General features: G+C 37.1%; 1 protein-coding gene across 6 annotated transcripts in view; it reads right to left on the bottom strand.

Moving 5' to 3' along the window:
- The window catches only part of Txndc16 (thioredoxin domain containing 16), a 65,341-nt gene that overhangs the window by 20,563 nt on the left and 21,525 nt on the right, over nt 1–23,253 (bottom strand). For all 6 annotated transcript variants that reach the window (XM_042677928.1, XM_042677929.1, XM_042677927.1 and 3 more), the window contains 8 exons: nt 21,923–22,044; nt 17,372–17,462; nt 14,449–14,599; nt 11,099–11,265; nt 10,032–10,092; nt 5,057–5,180; nt 1,769–1,912; nt 1,198–1,257 (listed from right to left, as the gene is read on the bottom strand). In XM_042677928.1, coding sequence (XP_042533862.1) covers nt 1,198–1,257; nt 1,769–1,912; nt 5,057–5,180; nt 10,032–10,092; nt 11,099–11,265; nt 14,449–14,599; nt 17,372–17,462; nt 21,923–22,044 — 920 coding nt within the window. The remainder of the gene's footprint in view (nt 1–1,197; nt 1,258–1,768; nt 1,913–5,056; nt 5,181–10,031; nt 10,093–11,098; nt 11,266–14,448; nt 14,600–17,371; nt 17,463–21,922; nt 22,045–23,253) is intronic.

Genomic DNA, 23,253 nt, shown 5'->3' on the forward strand with positions numbered 1-23,253 from the left:
CCAAGGCCCTGAGTTCAAATATAAAAATATAAAAAATTAAATTAAAATCTGAAATGATCCAAAATCTGAAACTTCCTGAGTACTGTTATAATATCACAAGTGAAAATTCTACAACTGAATTCCTGCGACCAATCACAACTAAGTCACATTAAAAAAAAACTGCATAAAATTACCTGCAGGCTGTAGGTAGGATGAATGTGTGTCCCGAATTAGTTATTTGCTTTTCTATTCTACAAACACATACAACTTGACAACTAAGTGTGGGAGTTAGGCTCATGCCTGTAATCCCAGCTACCCAGAAGGAAGAAGTTAAACACCACTCAGGCAAAATAGTGAGATTTCCATCTTTTAAAAAAGCCAGATATGGTTGCATGTACACATGTGTGTGCACACATAGATACACATGCACACACACATGCACACGCACCCCTCTCTCATCCAGGTTAAGTAAGATCTTAGGATCACAGCCGAAGGCTGACCCAGGACGAATATCAACACCTCTATCTAAAAAGTAACCTAAATCAAAAAGTACTGGAGATGTGCTTCAAGGGTAGGCCACTTGCCTAGAAAAGATAAGGTCCTGAGTTTAAAACCTAATCCAAAATAACAACAACAAAAAACCCCAAACAAACAAAAACATGGTAGATAATATTCTCAGGGCAGCCAAGATTAAGCCTGTGTCAGTGTTTTTGCTGGAAAGATGATATGGACATTTTGAGTTAAAGACCAATCCCTGGACTCTTATTTGCTTATCAATGGATCTGTTTTCACAAAATACCTAAATCCTAGTCCATGAGGAGCTATGTAACCTCAAGATACTAAAATCTTTGATCTTTCACTAAAGAAACCATGAAACTGAGTTTTTGTGTCAAATTTTTGCTTACAGTGTTTAGTAGTAACAGGCAGAGTAGACACTAGACAAATGCTTGTTACATGACTGAATTTAATCCAAAAAGTTAGTGGATTAACTGTGTAGTCACAAATATTTAATAAATGGGCTCTTGTTTCCACAAAGTGTTGTCCCATGAGATCTAACTGTCTCAGAGAATTCTTAATAGTTTTGGTTTATTAATTTAATCACAAAGACACAAATGACCTGAAATTTTATGTAATTTTCTATATGTTTATAATGGCAGTTTTGAAAAAAAAATAGATCTCAGAATCAGGAAAATAATCATGCGTCCCACAGAATAATACCTTTCAATTTAGCTGCCACATCAACATAGGATTGGAGAAATGCCATGGATACTGCATGCCCTGCATTAAAAGATTCAGCAGACATTAGAACACATATCTCCAAAGCATCCATGAACAAAGGCACAGCTTTTTGAGATTTTCCAAATTTTTATTTCCAAATAAGAAATATCCTAACAGAGGCTCACTATTATCCAATCACTTTAAAGGGTTCAAATACAGTTAATTTTTATAAGCTAAAATACAGTTAATTTTTATAAGCTAAAAGTAATATAATTGAATGGCTATTTTTAAAATAAATATTGTATTCCCTTAGGAATCTATAAGAACTGATAATACACTAAAAATGATTAGCTTGAGTCAGGATACTTAGATTAAACATTAACCTTTAATTTGTAAATTACATATATAGAAATATATATAGTCTGAAAGTTAGTGCTTCAATGCGTGCAATCTACTTAGAACATGTAAAAGCTGTCATTTAAAAATGTAAATAAGTAGAATGCTAAAATAAATGGTGTCTACTCTAACTGTCATAATACATAATATGGTGTCTCTAAAGGCTTATACTCACAACCAGCATAGAAGAGCACTAAGCTGTCAGAGGCCATTACTGTCGCATTAAAGGTCTCTTCTGTTAGTTCCACTGTTAGCTCCAAAGGTAACTGTCTCTTCCTATCTCTGAAGACAGTTTCTTCCACTTCATCATCTTGAACATCTAAATGTTTAAAAAAATGTTACTTTATCCAGGTGCCAGTAGTTCATGCCTGTAATCCTAGCTACTCAGGAGGCTGAGATCTGAGGATCGCGGTTCAAAGCCAGCCCAGGCAGGAAAGTTCATGAGACTCTTATCTCCAATAAACCACCAGAAAATGGAAGTGGCCCTCAAGCTCAAGTGGTAGAGCACTTGCCTTGAGCTGAAAAGCTCAGGGACAGCACCCAGGCCCAGAGTTCAAGCCCCACAGTGGACAAAAAAAAAAAAGATACAACTATAACTCTTCTCATAAGCAAGCATATGAAAATTTGGCATTTTATTTTTTAAAAAACTTTTCAATTGGGGCTGGGAAGGTGGCTCAGTGATAGAGCTCTTGCCTTGCATGCTCGAGGCCCTGGGTTCGATTCCTCAGCACCACATAAGCAAAAAAAAAGCCGGAAGTGGCGCTGTGGCTCAAGTGGTAGAGCGCTAGCCTTGAGCTGAAGAGCTGAGGGACAGCGCTAGGCCCAGAGTTCAGGCCCCATGACCGGACCCAAAAAAAAAACAAAAACTTTTCAATTGACACTATCTAAATAAAATGTATGATATTTAGAAAACTCTGCTGTTGCCTGGCTTCCTCTCTAAATGACTCTGATGCTTTCTGATCCAGCGATTATAAATTTTAGTCAATCCCAGAAGTAGTTACTGATTTTGTTCTACAAATAATATAAATACTGCTATTTTGTTTCTAATCACTATTTCAAATCCTGAAAGTACCCAAAAATACTCATAGTACAGTGTTAACTTTTACTATTTATCAAGCACTTTGGTAAACACTAGGGTAAGACATTGTCCTTGATCACATGGAGCTTTGATCAATGGAAAAGCCAGACAATAAACTGATGAATAAATGAATTAATATATACTGATAAACTCATCAGTTTATGAAGGAAGATAAACAGTATGGGTGAGAGACTGTAACAGAAAAATTTAGATTAGACAATCTAAAGCATTATCAGCAGGTAATCAAGATTCTAGCTTTCCTGTGTAATAGAAATGACACAAAAGGGAGAGAGAAGATTACATGTACAGACATAAAATCATGCATTACTAAGGGCCAATATCTATTACAGACAATGGGAAGTTAAAATGGAAAAAAAAGCAAATCTGTAAAGGAAATACTAGAATCAGGTTCAGGGAAGAAGGCAGGTAGACAGTTAAAAGAGAAGGCAAAAGATAGTTAAAAGAGAGAACAAACTAAAGCCACTTAGTCAGAAAGCATGAACACAGGAATCTTCAACAGGCAGCTCTTGCTGAGGACAGAAATCTTATTAAACAAACCAAGACAAGTCCCCGAGAGGGTTGGAGCATATGAACCATAACAAGAACACAGCAAGGAACAAGAAGCCAGAACTCAGATCTGCCAATGTAATACTAAAGTATTGGAGAAGAAATCCTGCCAGGATCACAAAAATCCTAACCTTTGCAGGCCACAAAAGAGCTAGGGCTCAGCTCAAACAGAAAACTGACTACTGATAATGGTTAAGGTTCTTATTAAATTTATAATCTTGATCATAATAAGGGACCTCATGAAAAGAATGTGTAAATTGCTTCCTTCTTGGGGCTCACGATAATGACACTATATAAAAGATTAAAGAACTCATTAAATGGGACATAAAAATGAACAAGACATGATCTTTGATGGAGATAGTAACAGACTATGGAAGCAAAAAGAAATGGAAATGAGCATTTACAGTTTGTAAATGTTATGTTATGAAAGACACATTTGGGATGATAATGATAATAAAGAAGCTCATGTTACAATTCTAGTCCAGATGAGTTCAGGTCTAATCCAACCTCCACCACACACCATTAGTGTGACCTTGGACAGTTCACAAAACTGAAAAAACAAAGGTAGCATCTATAAAGTGAAGGTAACATCAGTTAACTCACAGGATAATAATCAAAGTCATGTGTGTGGAAAAGCCTTGAGAATTAGAGAATAAATACTTCTATAAACACCAACAGAAGACTTATAAAAACAGAACTGTTAAAAAAGAAATACTAAAATGTTATCAAAGTTGACTCTATACTGTTAATGATCAGACTTCCCAACTACAGACACTGTAACATTTATTACAATTTTATCTCTTAGTAATAAATATAAAGGAGTAATAAAAATATCCTATGGCTTCTAAATGGAATTTTTAAACATGGATTAGACTGGTTAAAAGATATTGAATGGGATAGCAGTGATGAAGATATATTGTATTCATAAACTTCTTTGTTGAACGGCAACTTCTTTGTATAATTACTTAAAGATAATATAAAAGTTGTTTTTAAAGATAGAGGTATCAGATGCTAGAAGGGTGATACGTAACAATGAAGGTATATCTTTGGGATAGAGGTGAGACTCAAGTGGTAGAGCACCTGCCTAGCAAGCTAAGGCCCCAAGTTCACACCCAGCATCAAAAACAAAAAAGTACATACATACTAAATACAATATAGCCTCCTTAAACCTTTCAAATAACAGTCTAAACATTCACATGGTGATGAGGATTTTCTTAGGAGAGGATCACAAGGTCTCAATAGCTATGTGCATATAATCATATGCTTATCAGAATGAACTCCATGAAATGGAAGCAGTAAGTTTTTTATTGTACTGTTTGTGGTTCCTTTTTTCTTTTCTTCTTTCCTTTTTTCTTTGGTTTATTCCCTGTTTATTCGCTGTTTTTTTATTTCTTTATCCTTTGTCTTGTATATAAACTTATCTGATTTGGGGAGGGGAAGGGAAAACATAGAAACCATAGGACAAGGGGTGAACCAATTCAGCAGTGAAACCCACTAGACACTATGCTGGAAATGAACTCTACCACTTGATGGGGAGGGAAGTCAGGAGGGGAAAAACTGGGAGAGAATGAGGGAGGGGTGACACTGTCCAAAGGAAATATACTCATTATCTGACTTATGTAACTGTAACTCCTCTATATCACCTTTACAACAATTTTTTAAACTAATTAATTTGATGAATATGATTAAAATTAATTTCTCCAGTTTTCTTCACAGTCTTTGATGTTAATACAATGAATGAGAAAGGTAATCCACTGGAAATTTCACTGACTTTACAGGTGTTAGGCAGGAAGTGGGGTAGTGAGCACTGTAACTTACCCAGATCTAGGTCTTCCACATCATCATCTTCATCTTCTTGTACTTGTTCAACATATATTTTATTTTCCACATGGGAAACTATTGAATCAACATCATGTAAAACTAAATATTCCACTGGAACATCCTAGAAATACATTAATTTGTTACAACTTACTAAAATTTTAGCAAAAAAAAATGATGTTTTTATTTTTTGACACTGAAACTACACCTTTGAACTTCACTTTAAAAAAAAAGGAAGCAAACACCAAATTACTATCAAAAAAGCATCCAGAATGTTTATATAAACACAAAAAAAGGAATGGAAAATGTCACTTGCTTCCGGTCACAACTGAAACCTGTAAAACATTTGACATATCAGAGCAAGCCCTACCTCAAGATAAAATTGAACATATAGATTTGCTGCAAATTGAGCTAATCAAAATGTTACTTTGATAATCCCAGATCTATGGCTATACTACCGTCAATGGACTGATCACATTTGATATTCCACAGAATAAAAAAAATCTTCATCTAAAATAATGATTCTCCGAAGTTGAATTTCCTGTTATCTATAAACCTAAAATTACTCTCCATTTCTAGGCATTTTAAGAACACCACATTTTATTCCACTTAGATCAAAATTATTCCATTAAGGTTTCTTTCACTAATGTTCTACTACGACTTTTTAAAAACATGAAATTTAAACCATTTGGTTATGTTAGTAAATAAAGCTTCAAATGCTTTTTCTTCCATATTACATATATATCTTTTAAATGTTTTATTCAAAGCAAGCAGGTTTTTTTTAACAAATAATAAATTTATTAGGTGTGTACAAGTACAAAACACAGCAAGCTGCTGTAGAGGATTATAAATTTGTGCAGGAGACGCACCTGCCCTCAGAGAGCTTACAATCTAGGCAACAAGTTACAAGGGTAAATTTGGGTAATTATTGTTTCAGGTGACATCAGCATAGCTTTTCAAAGTGCTCACATCCTTTACATCCTTTGAATTCTTTTCCTTGCAGATATAAGACATCTTTTCAATAGGGAAGTTAAATGTGGGAGAGACCTTTTATGGAATGAATTAGTGACCTTGACTTTGCATAGAAGCATCTTTCCTAAGCAGGTTTTTTTTTTTTTATTCCTGCAGAAATGTAATGGATTTGAGAGATGGAAGAGTCAAAGTAAATGGAACTGAATTTGTTTCAAATATAAAAATGTTGTATGTAAATTTTTACTAAGTGTAAGAATCCTGCAGAAAACAAGACAAAAAGTTTACGTATCTGTTAAGAGGTGAGCAATTTCAGCAAAGCCAGTGGCCTCAATTTGTCCCTCTTTGTTACACTTCTCCCCTAAAGATAATCACTACTCTGCCATTCATGACCACTATGGTTTGAATATTTTTTGTCCCCTCAAAATGCCTAGGCTCAAAGTTAAGCACCAGTGATGGAGTAGGAGTTGAGTCCTATGAAAGGTGCTTAGGTTATGAAGGCAGAGGGATGGAATTAAGTCCATCAGAATCTTCAGAGAACTCCTCTCCCTATCCTATGAGGGCACAGAGAGAGGGTACCATCTGGGAACCACAAATGCATTCTCACTATACACTGTGAGAAATAATAAAGTTCTGTTTTCTATAAGCCATCTAACAGATCATACTTTCTTGTAGAAGCCCAATCAGCTGAAGAATAATCACTCTCTATAAATTCTGCTGATTTGTGAATTTATATAATGAAACTATGCAAGCATAAACTATATCCTTTTTGTGGTTCTTTTTACCAGTGTTTGATCCATGCTGCTAACATATAAAAGTAGGTTTTTTCAGCAGTGTAGTTGTCACAGCACATTACTCTAATCTATTCATGTTCTATGTTCATGGACATTCTATGTCTGTGGACAGTCTGGGACTACCATAAATAATACTGCTGTGGAGATCACATGTCTGGTGGACATGCACATGCACTTCTGTTGGGCACATACTTAAGAAGGCAAATATGGGTCTGCACAATACAGAGAATTTCAGCTTGGATAGCACTGGAAAGTGTTTCGTCAGTTTTCATCATGCCAATCTGCACTCCTAATAGCAGTATATGAAAATCTTGGATTTTCACATCCTTGTCAATACTTGGGATTGTTACTTTAACCATTCTGGTGGATCACTACTAGGGTTTCTTGTGAGATATATGCATATGCATATTTTATATATATATATATATATTTCCACCTATAGTCAATTTGCTAACTGGAAAAGGGGAAATGTGTCTTACAGTGAAGAGAAAGAATGGTACCACCTCATATGAGTCACTGTAAAACAAGCGCTATCACATTAGGAGAGGATGGAATGTAATGAAGGTTAGCCTCACTGTGACATATTCTTACCCAAGTGTCCAAAGGAGCTAACCAACCTTAAAATCTAATGGGAAGAAAGTATAAGACAACCAAGAAATAAGGTATACAAAAGCAAAAAGAAACTGAAAAATTCATAATTTGGAAAAACAAGCCACTTTTATCCAAAAAGTCATGTCACAGAGAGAAAAGGATGGGGAAATTTAAGATACTAAGAGACTTTGAACCTATAGCAGATACAATTTCTAATTCTTCACTGGAATTTGGTTTGCAAAGGTTATAAAAATAATTTTAAGACGAGAAAATTTCAGTATGGACTAACTTTGAAATTAGGTTATTAAATTATTGATATATTATTACATTATTAAATATAACTTTAATTGTGATAGTAAGATGGTGATACATACATATATAGAGTACAAATGTAGTATTTAGAGATGTATTTATACATAAAATGTTATCATATCAGAAAAACCAGATGAAGTTATAGGATAAAATGTCTATTGCTGAATCTGGTGGTGGATATATATAGTTACTTACTCTATATTTCTACTTTTTGGCATCACTGGGGCTTTTTTCATGACAAAATGTTTAAAAACAGAATAAAATGGCTTTCACAAACTTATAGTTTTGATTTTTGTTTTGTTTTGTTGCTGGTCCTGAGTCTTGAATTCAGGGCCTGGTTGCTGTTCCAAAGCTTTTGTACTCAAGGGTAGTGTTCTACCACTTGAGCCACGGCTCCACTGCTGGTTGCGTGCGTGTGTGCGTTTGTGGTTAATTGGAGTTAAGAGTCTCACAGACTTTCTTGCCTGGGCAGGAAACCACAATCTTCAGATCTCAGCCTCCTCAGTAGCTAGGATTACAAACATGAGTCACTGGCACTCAACTTTAACATTTGTTGTTTTGTTGGTTTTTTTGGGGGGGTGGGGGGGGTCCAGTCGTGGGGCCTGAACTCTAGGCCTGGGCGCTATCCCTCAGCTCTTCAACTCAAGGCTAGCGCTCTACCACTTGAGCCACAGCGCCACTTCTGGCTTTTTCTTTTTACTTATGTGGTGCTGAGGAATCGAACCCAGGGCTTCATGCATGCAAGGCAAGCACTCTACCACTGAGCCACCTTCCCAGCCCTTAACATTTGATTTTAATGTCTCTAACTACAAGTATAGTAGCCCCACAAGGAAAAGCACTGCTTTCATGGCCTATCTCAGAACCTAGAACTGTGCCTGATACAATGCAGGCATGAATATGCATTGATATTTATTAGTATTAACAATGCTGGGCTCTGTGCTTAGTCAGCTCTTTAAATCTCATCATTTAACATAATGTAATAATTCTTCAAAGTAGACATTACTATTCTCACTTGACAAAGTAGGGTTTAAACTAGACAGTATGATTGTATGGAAGACACTTCTAACATTGTTTAATGCTGTTCACTGCCACAGAGAAACACGTATTTGAAGAATTAACATGATGCTTCCAGAAACGTTTTATAACTTTAATTTTACATTATAAGGCCTGTAATACAGTGATTAAGCATATACTGTAGCTGTATAACCAATACTACCATTTAGAGATCTTTAAACAAACCCTTTGCCTGGTGGGGTACAGCAAAGGGAGCAGAAAGGCTGAGTACACAATCCCAGGACTGACAATGAATTTACCAAAGAAACTTGCAGATAAGCTTATCTTTGACAGAAAACCTGTCAACAGAGAGACCTAGTGAACTTTTTGGTAAGGCAATTTGACAAAATAGTTTCAAAGACTTAAAACTTCCCATTTCCAACAAATGCCTCAGTAGTACTTACTAGTTGCTATGTTGAAAAAGAACTGTACAGGGCAGGGAAGGTGGCACAATGGTAGAGTGCTTGCCTCCCATGCATGAGGCCCTGGGTTCAATTCCTCAGTACTACATAAGCAGAAAAGGTCAGAAGTGGCACTGTGGCTTGCTCTAGTGGTAGCACACTAGCCTTGTACTGAAGAGCTGAGGGACAGCGCCCAGGTCCAGAGCCCAAGCCCCACAACCAACCAAAAATAAAAGAGAGAGAGAGAGAGAGAAAGAAAGAAAGAGAAAGAGAGAGAGAGAAAGAAAGAAAGAAAGAAAGAAAGAAGAAAGAAAGAAAATGAACTATACAACTTGTGGGTGGGGACAGGAGGGAAAAATTAGGAGAGAGCAAAGGAAGGAGTGACATCCTCCAAAAAAGAAATGTACTCTTTACTTGACTTACGTCATTGTAATCCCTCTGTAAATCACCTTTATAATAATAATAAAAACATAAATAAAATAAATTGAGGGGAAACACACACACAAATTCCTGTTTCTTTTGACAAATTTCACTTCCAGAAATTTTGCCAAAGCAAAGGATCAGTGATGCTCAAACTTCCCACAAAGACAGGTATTGTCTCTCAAGAGAAAGTCATGAAGTATAATCTAAGGGTAGGGTTAATTGGAGGATATATAGCAAAATCTTGATTTTCTTTAAGAAACTATTACCTAAGTAAACATTATGCACACAGCACAAGAGACAGACACCAAATTAAAATATTATTAGCAACTATATTTACAATTCACAGATTTTCCATGACACACATCACTTGAGCCCACACATGCTGGTTTCCCTTAGAGAAGGGGCCACATGACAGTTCAGATGAGGACTGACCTTTGCTGCCTTTCTGAAGACCACGTTAGCATGCTGAGGAATGCTCACCTCCAAAGAATCCCTTTTTTAAAATGGAAATAAACATGTTATGCTAATGTGAAAACTAACAGTCATCCAGGATGTCAATCTAAACAAAACTAAGTTCTTACTAAAACACAATGTTTACATAAATACAGAGCATTACAATGATGTGTTTTAGAAAATTCACATGTAAATACAAACCAAATTTTCTCATTTCCTTTTTTTTTGTTGTTTTTTTTTTGTTTTTTTGTTTTGTTTTTTGGTGGTGGTAATATTGGGATTTGAATTCAAGGACCCTGAACTTGCTAAGTGGGTACTCTACCACCATGCCCCCAGCCCTTTTTGCTTTCATTATATTTCAGACAACTCTCCAGTTTTTTCCTGGGGTTAGCCTCAAACTGTAATTACCTATGCTTTCTAATAGCCGAGATTACAGATACAAACAACCATGTCTAGCCTGTTGCTTACAACAGGATTTCGTTCATTTTTGCTGGGACTACCCTCAAACCACAGTCCTAGTTTCTACCTCAGAAGTAGCTAGAATTGCAGGCATGAGTCAACATGCCTATTTTAACTTCAATTGAGCTTATAATTAATTGAGCTCACCAATTACTTCTAACAACACTTGGATCAATTAAAGAGTTGAGTTTATATGACTAAATGGCCACATTAGAAATAGAAAATTATACTCGAATGCCAGTAGCTACTCAGGAGGCTAAAATCTGAGGATCGCAGTTCAAAGCCAGCTGATCAGGAAAGTTCATGAAACTCTTATGTTCAGTTAACCACCAAAAAACCAGAAATGGAGCTGTGGCTTAAGTGATAGAGCACTACTGTTAAGCAAGAAAGCTCAGATACAGGACTCAGGCCTTGAGTTCAAGTCCCAAGACTGGGATAAGCGCGATAAACGCGCGCGCACACACACACACACACACACACACACACACACACACACACACACACACACACACACACACACACACACACACACACACACCAAAATTCATGCTTTGCTAGTTATACTGAATATTCAATGTACAATGTACCTTAGCAAGAGCAGCACTCCCGCTTTCCCCAGGAGACGCCACGCAACCCACTCAGCGGTTCTCCTGTCAGCTTCATATGTAGCCTGTTGACTGACAATAAACACCAGTGGTAATCCCAGCTGGAGATGAAGAGTTGAAACTTGTTGAGGATCTTCAGCAACTTCAGTCTTCATTTAGAAAAAAGAATATAATGTGGTCATTGTGTGATAACAATGTTCCAACATTTGGACCTAAGTCTTCCAAAGGCAATGTGAAATAAATCCAGCATTACTAAAACTGTTATAATTTACTAACTTTAATTATTCCAATGTAGTCATATAGTTTAAGTATCCCCAAACTAACATCTTATAAAGAATTAAACATAAAATTACAACCATAAAATGTCATGAGTGATGGCACACTCTTATAATCCCAGGAGGTGGAGATTAGGAGGATCAAAATTCAAGGCCAGCACAAGTAAAAAAAAAAAAAAAAATTAGCAAGACTTCCATTTCAACCCACAGCTGAGTATGGTGGTTTCCAACTGTAACCTCAGCCATGTGGGTGACATAGGGTCATATAAGGCCCATAGTAAAACTGTGCCCTGAAAAATAAGTAAAAGGAAAGAAGGGAAAGAATGAAAGGGAAAAATAGGAAGGAAAAAGGAAAAAAAGAGAGAAAGAAAAGAGATGGTAGAGCATCTGCCTAGCAAGTATAAGACCCTGAGCTCAAACCTAAATATCATAAAAACATTACAAACATAATAGACAGGCATAAGGAAATAATAACGAATGTGGCATTAACAGAGGTAAATATGTCAAAGGAAACAGGATAGCTAAGGAATAAATTTTTCATATAAAAGCATAATATATAACAAATGACACAGTCTCAGAACAATGAAAACTATAGGAGTAGCATATTGAATACACATAGCTATTTCAGTCCCTCCAGAAATTGCAGAAAAGATACAAGAGAGGATAGGTTTTTTTACAAAGATAAATGCACAATTGGGAAGGAGAGGAGAGAAAGCAGGAGACAAAAGAAGGCAAAGAGGGAGGCAGGGAGGGGAGGAAGGGAGGAGGCAGGAAAGGGAGGAGGACAGGGAAAAAGGTAGGCAGGGAGGGAAAGAATCCCAAATACCACTGGGGCTAAGTCCAGAAAATGACAAGTTCAAAACCAGACTAAGGAGAAGGAAGAGAAACAAAATTAATAAGATCTTTGATTTTTATGGTTGGGGGATGGAGGTCTTTCTATGTAGACCCCATCCAAGTCTCGTTTTTTTTTTTTGTTGTTATTAGTTGTGAGACTTGAACTCTGGGCCTGGGTGCTGTCCCTGACTTCTTCAGCTCAAGGCAAGTGCTTTACCACTTCAGCCACAGTGCCACTTCCAGTTTTCTGGTAGTTAATTGGAGATAAGAGTCTCATGGACTTTCCTCCCTGGGCTGGCCTCGAACCGTGATCCTCAGATCTCAACCTCCTGAGTTGCTTAGGATTATATGTGTAAGCTACCAGTGATCAGCCTCGTCTCAATTTTTTGATTCTCTATCTTAGCCTCTTCAGTGCTGATTGACAGGCATGAACTACCATACCAGCTGTATTGTTAGCATTTTCCCATACTATGCTTAATTGAATACCAAATTATGACATCTCCCAAGTTTTAATCTCTCAGTTTCAAAACTAACATTACAAATTACTAATTCCTGGTAAGTATCATAAAATAAAATAGAGATGATCACAGAATCACCTTCCTCAACATCAATCTTAAAAAGTAGTTTTAAAACTCAGAGAAAGAAAATTCATGAGGAAAGACTTTAGGAAATGAGTACAATTTCCAGGAAGAATGTTGTTGCAAGAAAAGAAAAACAAAATAAAACAAACAAACAAAACTCACAAGGCTTTTAGTAAGCTTGGAATGAAACACAATCCTGCCTCTTATTAGTGTGCAGAGAAAATCCTCAGAATTCTCAATAATCCTGAGTATTCTTAGAGAAGGGAATGAGGCAGAGAAAATGGTGAAAAACTGTACAGTGAACTGTACAAGTGAGCTGCAAACCAAGCTCAGGAGGTGTCTTTCCCTGAGAAGCAAATGCATCCCCTCCACTGTAGAAGAAAAGGAAAAGGGCTTATATACTGCTTTCCCAAAAAAAAAAAAAAAATTCCTAGCAGTCAAGATCAAATCAAAAATGTTACTTAAAATAAAGAACAAGGAAATGAAGCCAAGAACCTGTGGCTGTCAAACAATGAATCTACTTAAATAAAGAAGGCAGACTTTTTAAAAGGGAAAAATTATGGGTACAGAATGTAAGTACTACTGACTTTAATGCTATAAAATTACATATACTAAAACTATCCGAAAGGCGCAAAGATGAAAATAAATGTATGAAGTTAATTCTCTCATCTTTGAAACATGACTGTTTTACCTAAAATGGAGTTTACAAAAAAATTCAGCTTTTAAATGTTTTTCCTATGCATTTTCAACACTTCAGACAATATTTCTTAAAGGGCCCTTCGTATGATGAAGCATTCATGAAAAGCACCATAATCCCTCTAGATCTCAGTTTCTTTTTCTTTGTTAAACGCAAACAGGGTTAAAGGTACCACATCTTTCTTTTCTTTTTTTTTTTTTCTTTTTTTGGTCATGGGGCTTGAACTCTGGGCCTGGGTGCTGTCCCTCAGCTCTTCAGCTCAAGGCAAGTGTTCTACCACTTGAGCCATAGCACCACTTCCAAGATACCACATCTTATTATAAAACAACTCTTAATCTAAACTACCTCTGTGTGCAGAGATGACTGATGTGTGTCATCTAAAATTCATTCCTCAGTAAAGACACTGGGTGACTTTTCTTTATATTAAACTACACTGCTTATTTATGTATAATTCACATGCACCATTACACATATACACATATATATTATGCATATACATGAACTGGGTGAGAAGATCTACTGAAGGTTTTATAAACCCCAAGGACAACCCTTAACACTTCAGAGAGTAAGCCCCCATCACCCAGTAAAACTCTACTAGACTCTCCGAAGCTAATGCTAAGAGAGTGGGCACAGTACAAACAATGATTGAAGTGTCCACAAAAGAGGTCTTTTCTTATGATGACCTGGTCTTTCTGACTTGTGAGCTCTCTCCAAGCCCCAGAGTTCATTTGAACTCCCAAAGAATATGTTCACTTCTACAATGTTATATTTAGATATCAACCCAATGACTAATCGAGGCATTAAAACATTAAAAATAAGTCTTTTTACTCTATCATCAATAAAAAAAAACATAAAATGGGAGGAATATGCCCCCAAAAAGGGAAGAGATATAACTCATAGAAGTAGAATATACCTGTGTGAATCAAATTAAAATAGGCCTCTTACCAACAGAGGTGCTTTCATAGTCTTAACAAACATGTGAATGTTCAGCGTACTCAGTGGCCGCTCCATTCGTGTTCTTCTACACTGCTGAGCCAGGTCCAGGACAGGTTCACAATGAGAAAAGTAGAGATGTGCGTGTTCGATATTCTCAGAGCTGCAAATTAAAAATTAAAGACTTTCTACTTAAAGTTTATGTGTGATCATTTTACCATCTGAAAAGTTGTAATAACAATCTCTATCACATGCTTTTGAATTATAGTCCTAGTAAGAGGACTCAAAGAGTGTAATATTAAAATAAATGTGGAAAAATTAAAAAAAGAATGCATGATTCCTTGGGTTTGGCATGGTAGCACATACCTGTAATCCGAGCTACTCAGAAGCCAGAATTTAGCAAGATCTCAGTGTCAGGCCAACTTGGGAAAAATGTTAGCAAGAATCATGGCAACCAACAAGTTTGCCATAGTTCATTCCTTTAGCTGTGTGGGAAGCCTGGATAGGAGGATTATAATGGGGGAATGGTTTGGGTGAAAATAAAGAACTCTCCAAAACCTAACTAAAACAAAAATGAGCTGAAGATAATGGCTTCACTGGTAGAGCACCTGCCTAGCAAGCATGAGGCCATGGTTCAAACCACATACTGAAAACAAAAGGAAGGAAGAAAGGAAAAAGAAAATCAGCCTAACTATTTGAACAAGCCTCATGAGCTGTACAGCACTTCTCTTCCTGACCTCTTTCAGATGGTAGCTTCTAAATTAGGTTCATAGGGAGTCCTATGTGATTTTGTTTTAATAAAAGACTGTCATAGACAATGAGATTATCTTCAAATATAATTGCTTCTACATTTAATTTAAACTCAAAGCTACTTTGAATAAACTTCAGCCCAAACATACCTTAAGGTAAAAACCATGTGACTATTTGTGGGAGTTTGTGTATTTGTATTTGAAATACCACAAAACTTGGCAAAAATGGCTTATAACTAAGTTTTGCCACTCCTTGCAACATGAAAATTCAAAGATAAACTTATAGTGAGGATGAATTTTGCCAAAATTAAAATTGAGGTGTTTTTTTAATCTCCATATGGCATTAGTAGATTCTGGCAAAATAGTACAAATTTTTGTTTTTAAAATGTTTAAATCTTAACATGCATAAACTAAGCATTCAAGGTACAGTGATTTCTGATTTTGTTACAAAGAATTCCCATAAAGTCAAGGATTAGAGAATGTCACTTAAAGATTCGTGTAATGCCTAGTATGGGGTCCTGTACTAAACACAAAAGCTAAAAATTCATGAGAAAGCTCAAATCCTTGAAGAGCTTAGACTAAAGGACATCCATTTGGTAAACAAATTATAATGTCCCTAATATAAAAGGCTGCAAAGAAGAAAGAAATTTCATTCTGGCCAAGTTGGGTAGGAGAAGGAAGAGCAAGTAGGGAAGGAGAAAGAAGAGCATAAAAACCTTCCTTGAATAATGGCTTCTCCAAGAAGACAGGCCTCACTACTCAGGTTCAATGAAAGCATATAACTGCTTAAGGGGAACCTGAGTAGTCACATACTACTACAAGGAAGAGGTAAATTTATAGGGTCTCAGTTAAAGTTGGACTATGTATTATAACTCTGAGATAACAGTCATGTGGCAAATTCATTTAATCAAGGATCATTTGTTTGCACATAACAGAAACCCAAAAGATGAGAGGTTTACTACTTGTTTAGAAGGAAGAGTATCTCACAGAACACAAGAAAAATTGAAGAACTTTCTTCCCTTCCTACCTCTTCTCCCCCAAATTATTTCACTATGTCAGCTTTCTATGCATTAGCCTCAAGATATTCCAGAACTATAAAACCTCTGGACTTTAAGCAATTATATGTGCTTTGTCACAGAGCTAGTCTGTTCTGAAAGGCCAGAAAAGAGTTAGTAAAAACTCAAATTGATCACATTAGCTGGGCATGTTGATACATACCTAACTCCAGCACTAAGGCAGGAGGTTCTTCAGTTTGGGGCCATTCTGGGCTACAAAGCAAGTGCCTTGCCAGACTGAGCTACCTGAGACCCTGCCTCAAATCAAAAATAGATAGATAGATAGATAGATAGATAGATAGATAGATAGATAGATAGATAGATAGATAGATAGATAGATAGGTAGGTAGAACTGGTGGTTCACACCTGTAATCCTAGCTACTCAGGAGGTAGAGATTTGGGGCTAGTGGTTTGAAGCCAGCCCAGGGAAGGAAAGTCCATGAGACATTTATCTGCAATTAATCACCAAAATGCCAGGAGTGGAGCTGTGGTTCAAGTGGTAGAGTGCTAGCCTTGAACACAAAAGTTCAGGGACAGTACCCTGGCCCTGAGTTCAAGCCCCAAGCCTGGCCATAAACAAGTAAATAAATACATTAAAAAAAACAATATACCCATTTTGCTTTGCTTTGGATTCATTTCCTGAGAAACATGTCACTAACCTGTATCTTGAAAGCACATTGAAACTGTAACCCTAGGCTGCTCAGCCAAAAATACTGAAAGTGCTTCTATCTAGAAACTAAAGAAGACAAATAAACATTAAAATATTCTGTACTCAGATCCACTTTAAATTGTTATGACAAAGTGACACAGAACTCTCACAAAGAATTTCTGGAGCTTCACTTCTGAAAGCTGTTATTTTATCCCTATGATCTCTGGAAAGACCTACTCCCAGAAGACTCACAGCAGCTATGTGGGATTCCATCTGTGCCTTATCTGTACTGTATTAGCTCACCTTACTCTCTCATTAGCTCCATTATTCATGCACGCCTTCAGGTTGTGGCATAGTTGATAAGTGGTAAAGGGCATTTTAGCTTTATTTACAGTTTCATCTGTTATGATTCCTTCAGATAAGCCCATGAAACATGTGAACAACACAAAACAGAACTGTTGGCTCAAACCTCTTATACATACCCAATACTTTCCAAAAGTGCAATTTCTGTGGTTAAGACAAATTGGTATGTGGTCCCGTACACAAAAGCAGCTTCCATGACTGCTCTATGCTCTGAAGGATGGATAGGAAGTAGAAGAGAAGAGGAGTTAGTCTGACACCTGTAAACCATAGTTTTGAATATTACCCTTTTATTGATATCAGATTGAAGGAAAAATATTTTTTTATTTCTATTCCCTTCTTAACATACTCCAACCCCTTCCAATAGATCTATGAGATATGTAATTTTTGTCACCCTGAACTTCTGAAAGAATCTTAATTCTCCTTTCACAATTAGTTATAGTTACAGTTATAGGCTTGATATAGACTAGATACAAATCATTTCCCTCTAGAATTCTGAAATCATCATTCTATTCTCTTCCATTTCTAGAGCTGCAAATGAGAAGTTCAGGGACACTCTAATTTTTGGTTCTTTAATTGCCAACTCTTTCTGCCCTACCTCTAGAAGATTTTAGAATTGTCATTATATTCTCTTTATCTTTTTATCATCTCTCCCTCTGATATATTCTAAAATTTCAAATAAGGTTATTTGCTGGAAATGATGAGAGAGAATAGAGAGACAGAGAGAGGGAGGAGAGGGGAGGAAGAAGGGAAGCAGAGAAAGAGAAAGAGGGAGGAGATAAAGAGGGGAGGGAGCTGTGGCTCTGCAGTCTCTATGCTGAGATTCAGCACACCCTTTCAATAAAGAAACACAAATCCTTCTGTTTGGGAAATCTTCCTGAAGTATTTATTTAATTCCTTCCTCTTCATTTTATTTTCCTTCCCCCCCTCCTTCTAATTACCCTTTCCAGGCAATTTTCATTTCATTTCTCCTAGAATTTCAAGCTCAGATCATCAGAGGATTCCACTCAGGATCCCACCTGTTAGCACCATCTACTACCACAGCTGGAGTCACACCTCCTCAAACCATGAGGAATTTCACTTCTGTCATATCATCTCTAATACCCTACTGTCATCATCCTATCTGCACAGATGATCCTTTCAAAATACTAGCCTCGGGGCTGGGAAGGTAGCTCAGTGGTAGAGTGCTTGCCTTCCATGCATGAGGCCCTGGGTTCGATGCCTCAGCACCACATAAGCAAAAAGAAAAAAAAAGCCAGAAGTGGCGCTGTGGCTCAGGTGGTAGAGCGCTAGCCTTGAGCTGAAGAGCTGAGGGACAGTGCCCAGGCCCAGAGTCCGGGCCCCATGACCGGACCCAAAAAAGAAAAAAAAAAAAAAAAAAAAAAAAGAAATCCAAAATACTAGCCTCTCAGTGCTTCGCCTTCTCTATTCTCTTCAAGCCTGCCTTCACTCACTGCTATGCTAACTCCAAGTCTCATGGTTTCTTTCCATGTCTTTTTCCAAGACACTCTGGTTTCTCTTCCCTTCTAATCAACCTTCAATCTCATAACCATTTCATAACCATTCCCCTGCCTATTTGACTAAAATGTAATCAGGGTTCAGTCCAATACTCTACCTATTCTGTACCTATACCCTCAAAAACCAACTTGACTTCAGGGGAAAAAAAGGAAAAGACAAAACCTGTTAGCCAATGGTCTCACTTTAAATTATTAATATCAACTACTATTGCTGCCTAGAAACCATTTTTTATTTCCAAGCCTATATTATCTCTTAATTTCTCAAACTGAGATCTCATTTCTATTTCAATATATGACTTTACTTCACTGAAAATACAAAAATTCTTCCATAACCTTCCAAATCATATGGACCTATACGCATACCTGAATTGACATCCACCCTGTTAGCATGGATGAATGTTCTTTGTTCCCATCACAGAAACATGAAGCCTCTTTTGTATACTCAAGGACCTTAGTCCAGTAGTTCTCCCACCCTTTCCTATACATGCATTGCCTCTATTCTATTAGATCATTCTTCAATATACAAGGGAGGTTCTTAAAACATCCTTCTCCTACTGGGTATGGTGGCTCATACCTACAGTCCTAGCTACTTGGGAGCCTGAGTTAGAGATCAGCTCAGGCAAAAAGTTAGCAGGACCTCATCTCAACCAATAGCCAGAGCATCGTGGTATATATCTGTCATCCCAAATATGTGGAAGACTTAGGAGAACCCAACCAAGCACTAGTGACATATATATACACACATATATATATATGTATAAACATATACATATATATATATAAAATCTTATAATTCTAGCTACCAGGAGTCTAAGGTCTAGCTCAGGCAGACATATGAGAGATTCTTATATCCAATTAACCAGCAAAAAGCCAGAACTGGAGGTGTAGTTCAAGTGGTAGAGTGCCAGCTGTGAGTGAGATCTCAAGGCCATGAGTTCAAGACCCAGTACTGGCATATACACAAAAAAGAGACAAAGTCTAGGCTAGCCTGGAAAAAAATGCAAATGTTTATCTGAAAAATAACCAAATCAAAAAAAGTAGAAAGCATGGCTCAAGTGGTACAGCACCTGCCTATAAAGCATCAGACACCAGCACCACCAAAAGAAGGAAAAGTCTTCTCTTGATCGTTCTTCTAGCCACTGGTCCATTTTTTTTCTCCCTTCCTTAATAGCAAAACTTCTCTCACACAGTTCTCTATATTCCTGCCTCCAATTGCTCTCTATTATTCTGTCCTACACCTATCCTCAGGTACTTCTGTCACTCTATAGAATCTACATTTGTCAAAGTCACTAGAAGCCTTCAGATTGCTAAGTACTTATCTTAGCAGTTGTTACTTTAGCATTACTTAACACACTCTCCTACTCTGTCCTCAAAGTCCCATCTTCAGCAATATAATCCCTCCCCACTATGGACTGAATCCAAGGCCTCCCACATGCTAGACATATGCTCCACCAATGACCATGTCCCTAACCCCAAACCCCATCTTCATGGAAAAAGTAGCTATACTCTCTTGGAGAAAAAGAAGCTGATGGAACTTGAATATATGGATTTCCTTGAAACCTAAAAAGCCCCACTGAAAAATCTGGAAATGTTCCTGTACTGTGGAATCTTTTTGACACTAAAGGTTACTGTGTGCCTATGTCACTAAGGCAGCATTTGTTTGAAATGAAAGATGATGAACATTTTACCTTTTGCAAGGCCTGGTTCCTTTACTTCAGACATCACCACATTAGTAACTACCTTACCCCCACCCCTGTTGTGTGGCCTGCTAGAGTTAGAAAAGCTGCTGGGTAAATCTGGACAGGATACAGAAAGAATAGAAAATTCCCTGCTGACTGATTGCTCAGAAGAGCATGAAGCATGCTTTGCTCTGCATCAAGCTCTGAATAGCTCCTTTTCCAAAAGTAGAATGTACAGGTTTGTAAGTGTCCTGAACAAGATCTTAAGAAACAGTTGCATTTAATGTTTCCCAAACTTAGCTCAATATAGAAATCACCTGGTGCTAACTTAAAAAGTAAGGATTTCTGGGCTCTACTCCACATTTGCTGCTTCAGACTCTCCAGCCTCCTTACAGAAACCTAAAATGGATCTCCAGAGCTCAGAGTTCTTCATTGCACTAACAAAGGTTCCCTTTGGAAGCAAAGGAAAACTCTCTGCTTCTCTGACAGCATGAGGTTCATCAGTTATGCACCAGGAAGAACATGTCTAATAGCAAGCATGTGTGCCCTTCCAAAATCATCTATTATCCAGATGGCTCCTGTAGCCATCACTCTGGTGTCAGACAGAATGCAATGCCTACTCATCTGCCAGAGTTCTTTACCCAAAGGAAATACACACTGCTTGGAAGAAAGTGAAATAGATGAAGAGGTTCTCCCTCAGGATGTTTCAGAAGTGAGGTTGAGAAGACCAAAATACTCCACATCCCAAAACTGGCCCTTCCTAAAGCTCAGTTTTGACTGGTTGGCAAGTAACAGTGAAACCAGGGCAGAGAGAGGCTATTTCCAGACACACCTGCTCTTCCCTGCCTCCTTACCCCCAGAACAAACCATATATACCCCTCAGAAATATAAATCCCAGAAGTTTATCAAGTATAAAAGGGGACTAACCTCATAATAAAGCAGCACAGAAGGTGAGCTTATATCCAAACACCTCTGTCAGCAAAGTTAATCAAAGTCGTTCCTACTTACAGGCAATAAAAATGCCAACGTGATTAGAAAATCTGATGAGATTTTAATGATCAAAATATGAGGGAAAAATGAAGCATTAATTTGGATACAGGCTTTTCCATCTTCTTAAAAGCCTTCAGAGCAAACATTTTCTAGCAAGCACATGGCTTATTAATACCATGTTTATAATAGCTGCCAATATATATCTAGGAGTAATTTTAGCTGAAACATTTATTGTAGGAATGCAAATACATAACAAATCTCAGGTCACTTCTGAGTGACTTATCTTGGTGGGGCAGGAGTTTAACCTAGGTAGCATGGGTCCAGAGTTCTACTACATCTGTCTGCCAGTTTAAAGAAAGATAGCATAACAGTAAGGATGGTTTTAATTTATTGTGTAAAATATTTAAGTTATGACTATACTATTTGAAGCATTTAACATACACAGGTACTCAGGCACAGCAGAGGCTACAGAAAAAAAATGTACTACCTGGTGTTCCAATGGCTCTTACATATGAGAAAATCATGTTTGCTTTTCCTTTCAGAGTATTTTCTATATTCTGAAGGTCTTCTGGAGTGGTAATATATTTCACTTCATTAAAAAGAAGAGCACTAAAAGAAATATAGATAAAATTATTAGAAGAATATGACTTGTACTTAGTTAATACATACATATTTTGGTTAAAGAAGCCTAATCAAATTACCAGTAATAGGAAGTTAAGCATTTTAGTAACACTGTATTAAAAATCAGTCTTCAGGCCAGCAGTCTGCCCTGAGAACATCAGCCAAGGCATTTGTGTTCATTCGCTATCTTAAGTTGTAATCCACTCTGGTCTGGACAAATAATTCTTTACAGATAGTTCTCTCAGACTGAAACATGTAGGAGCCCTTGATATCTCAATATTGTAGAGTACTTTTCTTTTTTTTATTGTGAAAATACTGTACTGTTACAATTACATGGGCAAGGTAATGAGTACATTTCTTATCAAGCATTGTAGCCTCCTCCTTTGTTTCCCCTTCCCATCCCTTCCCATCCTCACCCCGCCCCCCCCACCGAATCCTCCCAACCCCCCACCTCCACTACCCCCCACCCCCCCAATCCCTCTACCCCCACCCCCCCACCCCTCCACCAAAGTTGTAAAGTTCATTTTCACATAATGACTTGTACTTTTCACAGTACCTAAAGCACCACATGACCTAAATATCATCTGTCTTTCCAGCCTCATTTTTCCCTTCTGTTTTTTATGTATACCACACTCAAGATATATCTCTTTCTTGTTTTCCTCTGACTTGCTCACTAAACTGCAATCTCTTTAAGACAAGGACCTCATGGTTTACCGCGAAATCTGTAATAATTTAAAACAGAGTTTAAAACATAGTAGAAAATCAAATGTATTGAATGAACAAAAGATAAGGTAGGCAGGAATTATTGTAAAATAATGGAAGTTTAAAATACTGAAGAGCTTGGTCATGTTTATTGACTCAAGCACTAGAAATAGCACAAAATAAGCATTATTATCCTATTCCAGTAATATTTCCACTTGATCACAGTTCTTCTAAATCATCTCTTCAATGTACAAGTCAAACTAACTGATCATATTTCCTCATCTAAAATTATCCCTTTTGTCTGCTTCTCCATAAATCTTCTGACATTAACAATTCATTCCACTTAATCCTTATGCGCATACTATATGTGTATTTTGTTGTTGTTGTTGTTTTGGTGGGACTAGAGTTTAAACTCAGGGCCTCATTCTTGCTAGGCACTCTAATACTTGAACCATATCTTCAGGCTAGTTTTTTTTCTAGTTAAATAATCAGGAA

The sequence above is a fragment of the Dipodomys spectabilis genome, unplaced genomic scaffold (genome assembly GCF_019054845.1).
Source record: "Dipodomys spectabilis isolate Male_0828 unplaced genomic scaffold, ASM1905484v1 ptg000042l, whole genome shotgun sequence".
NCBI lineage: Eukaryota > Metazoa > Chordata > Mammalia > Rodentia > Heteromyidae > Dipodomys > Dipodomys spectabilis.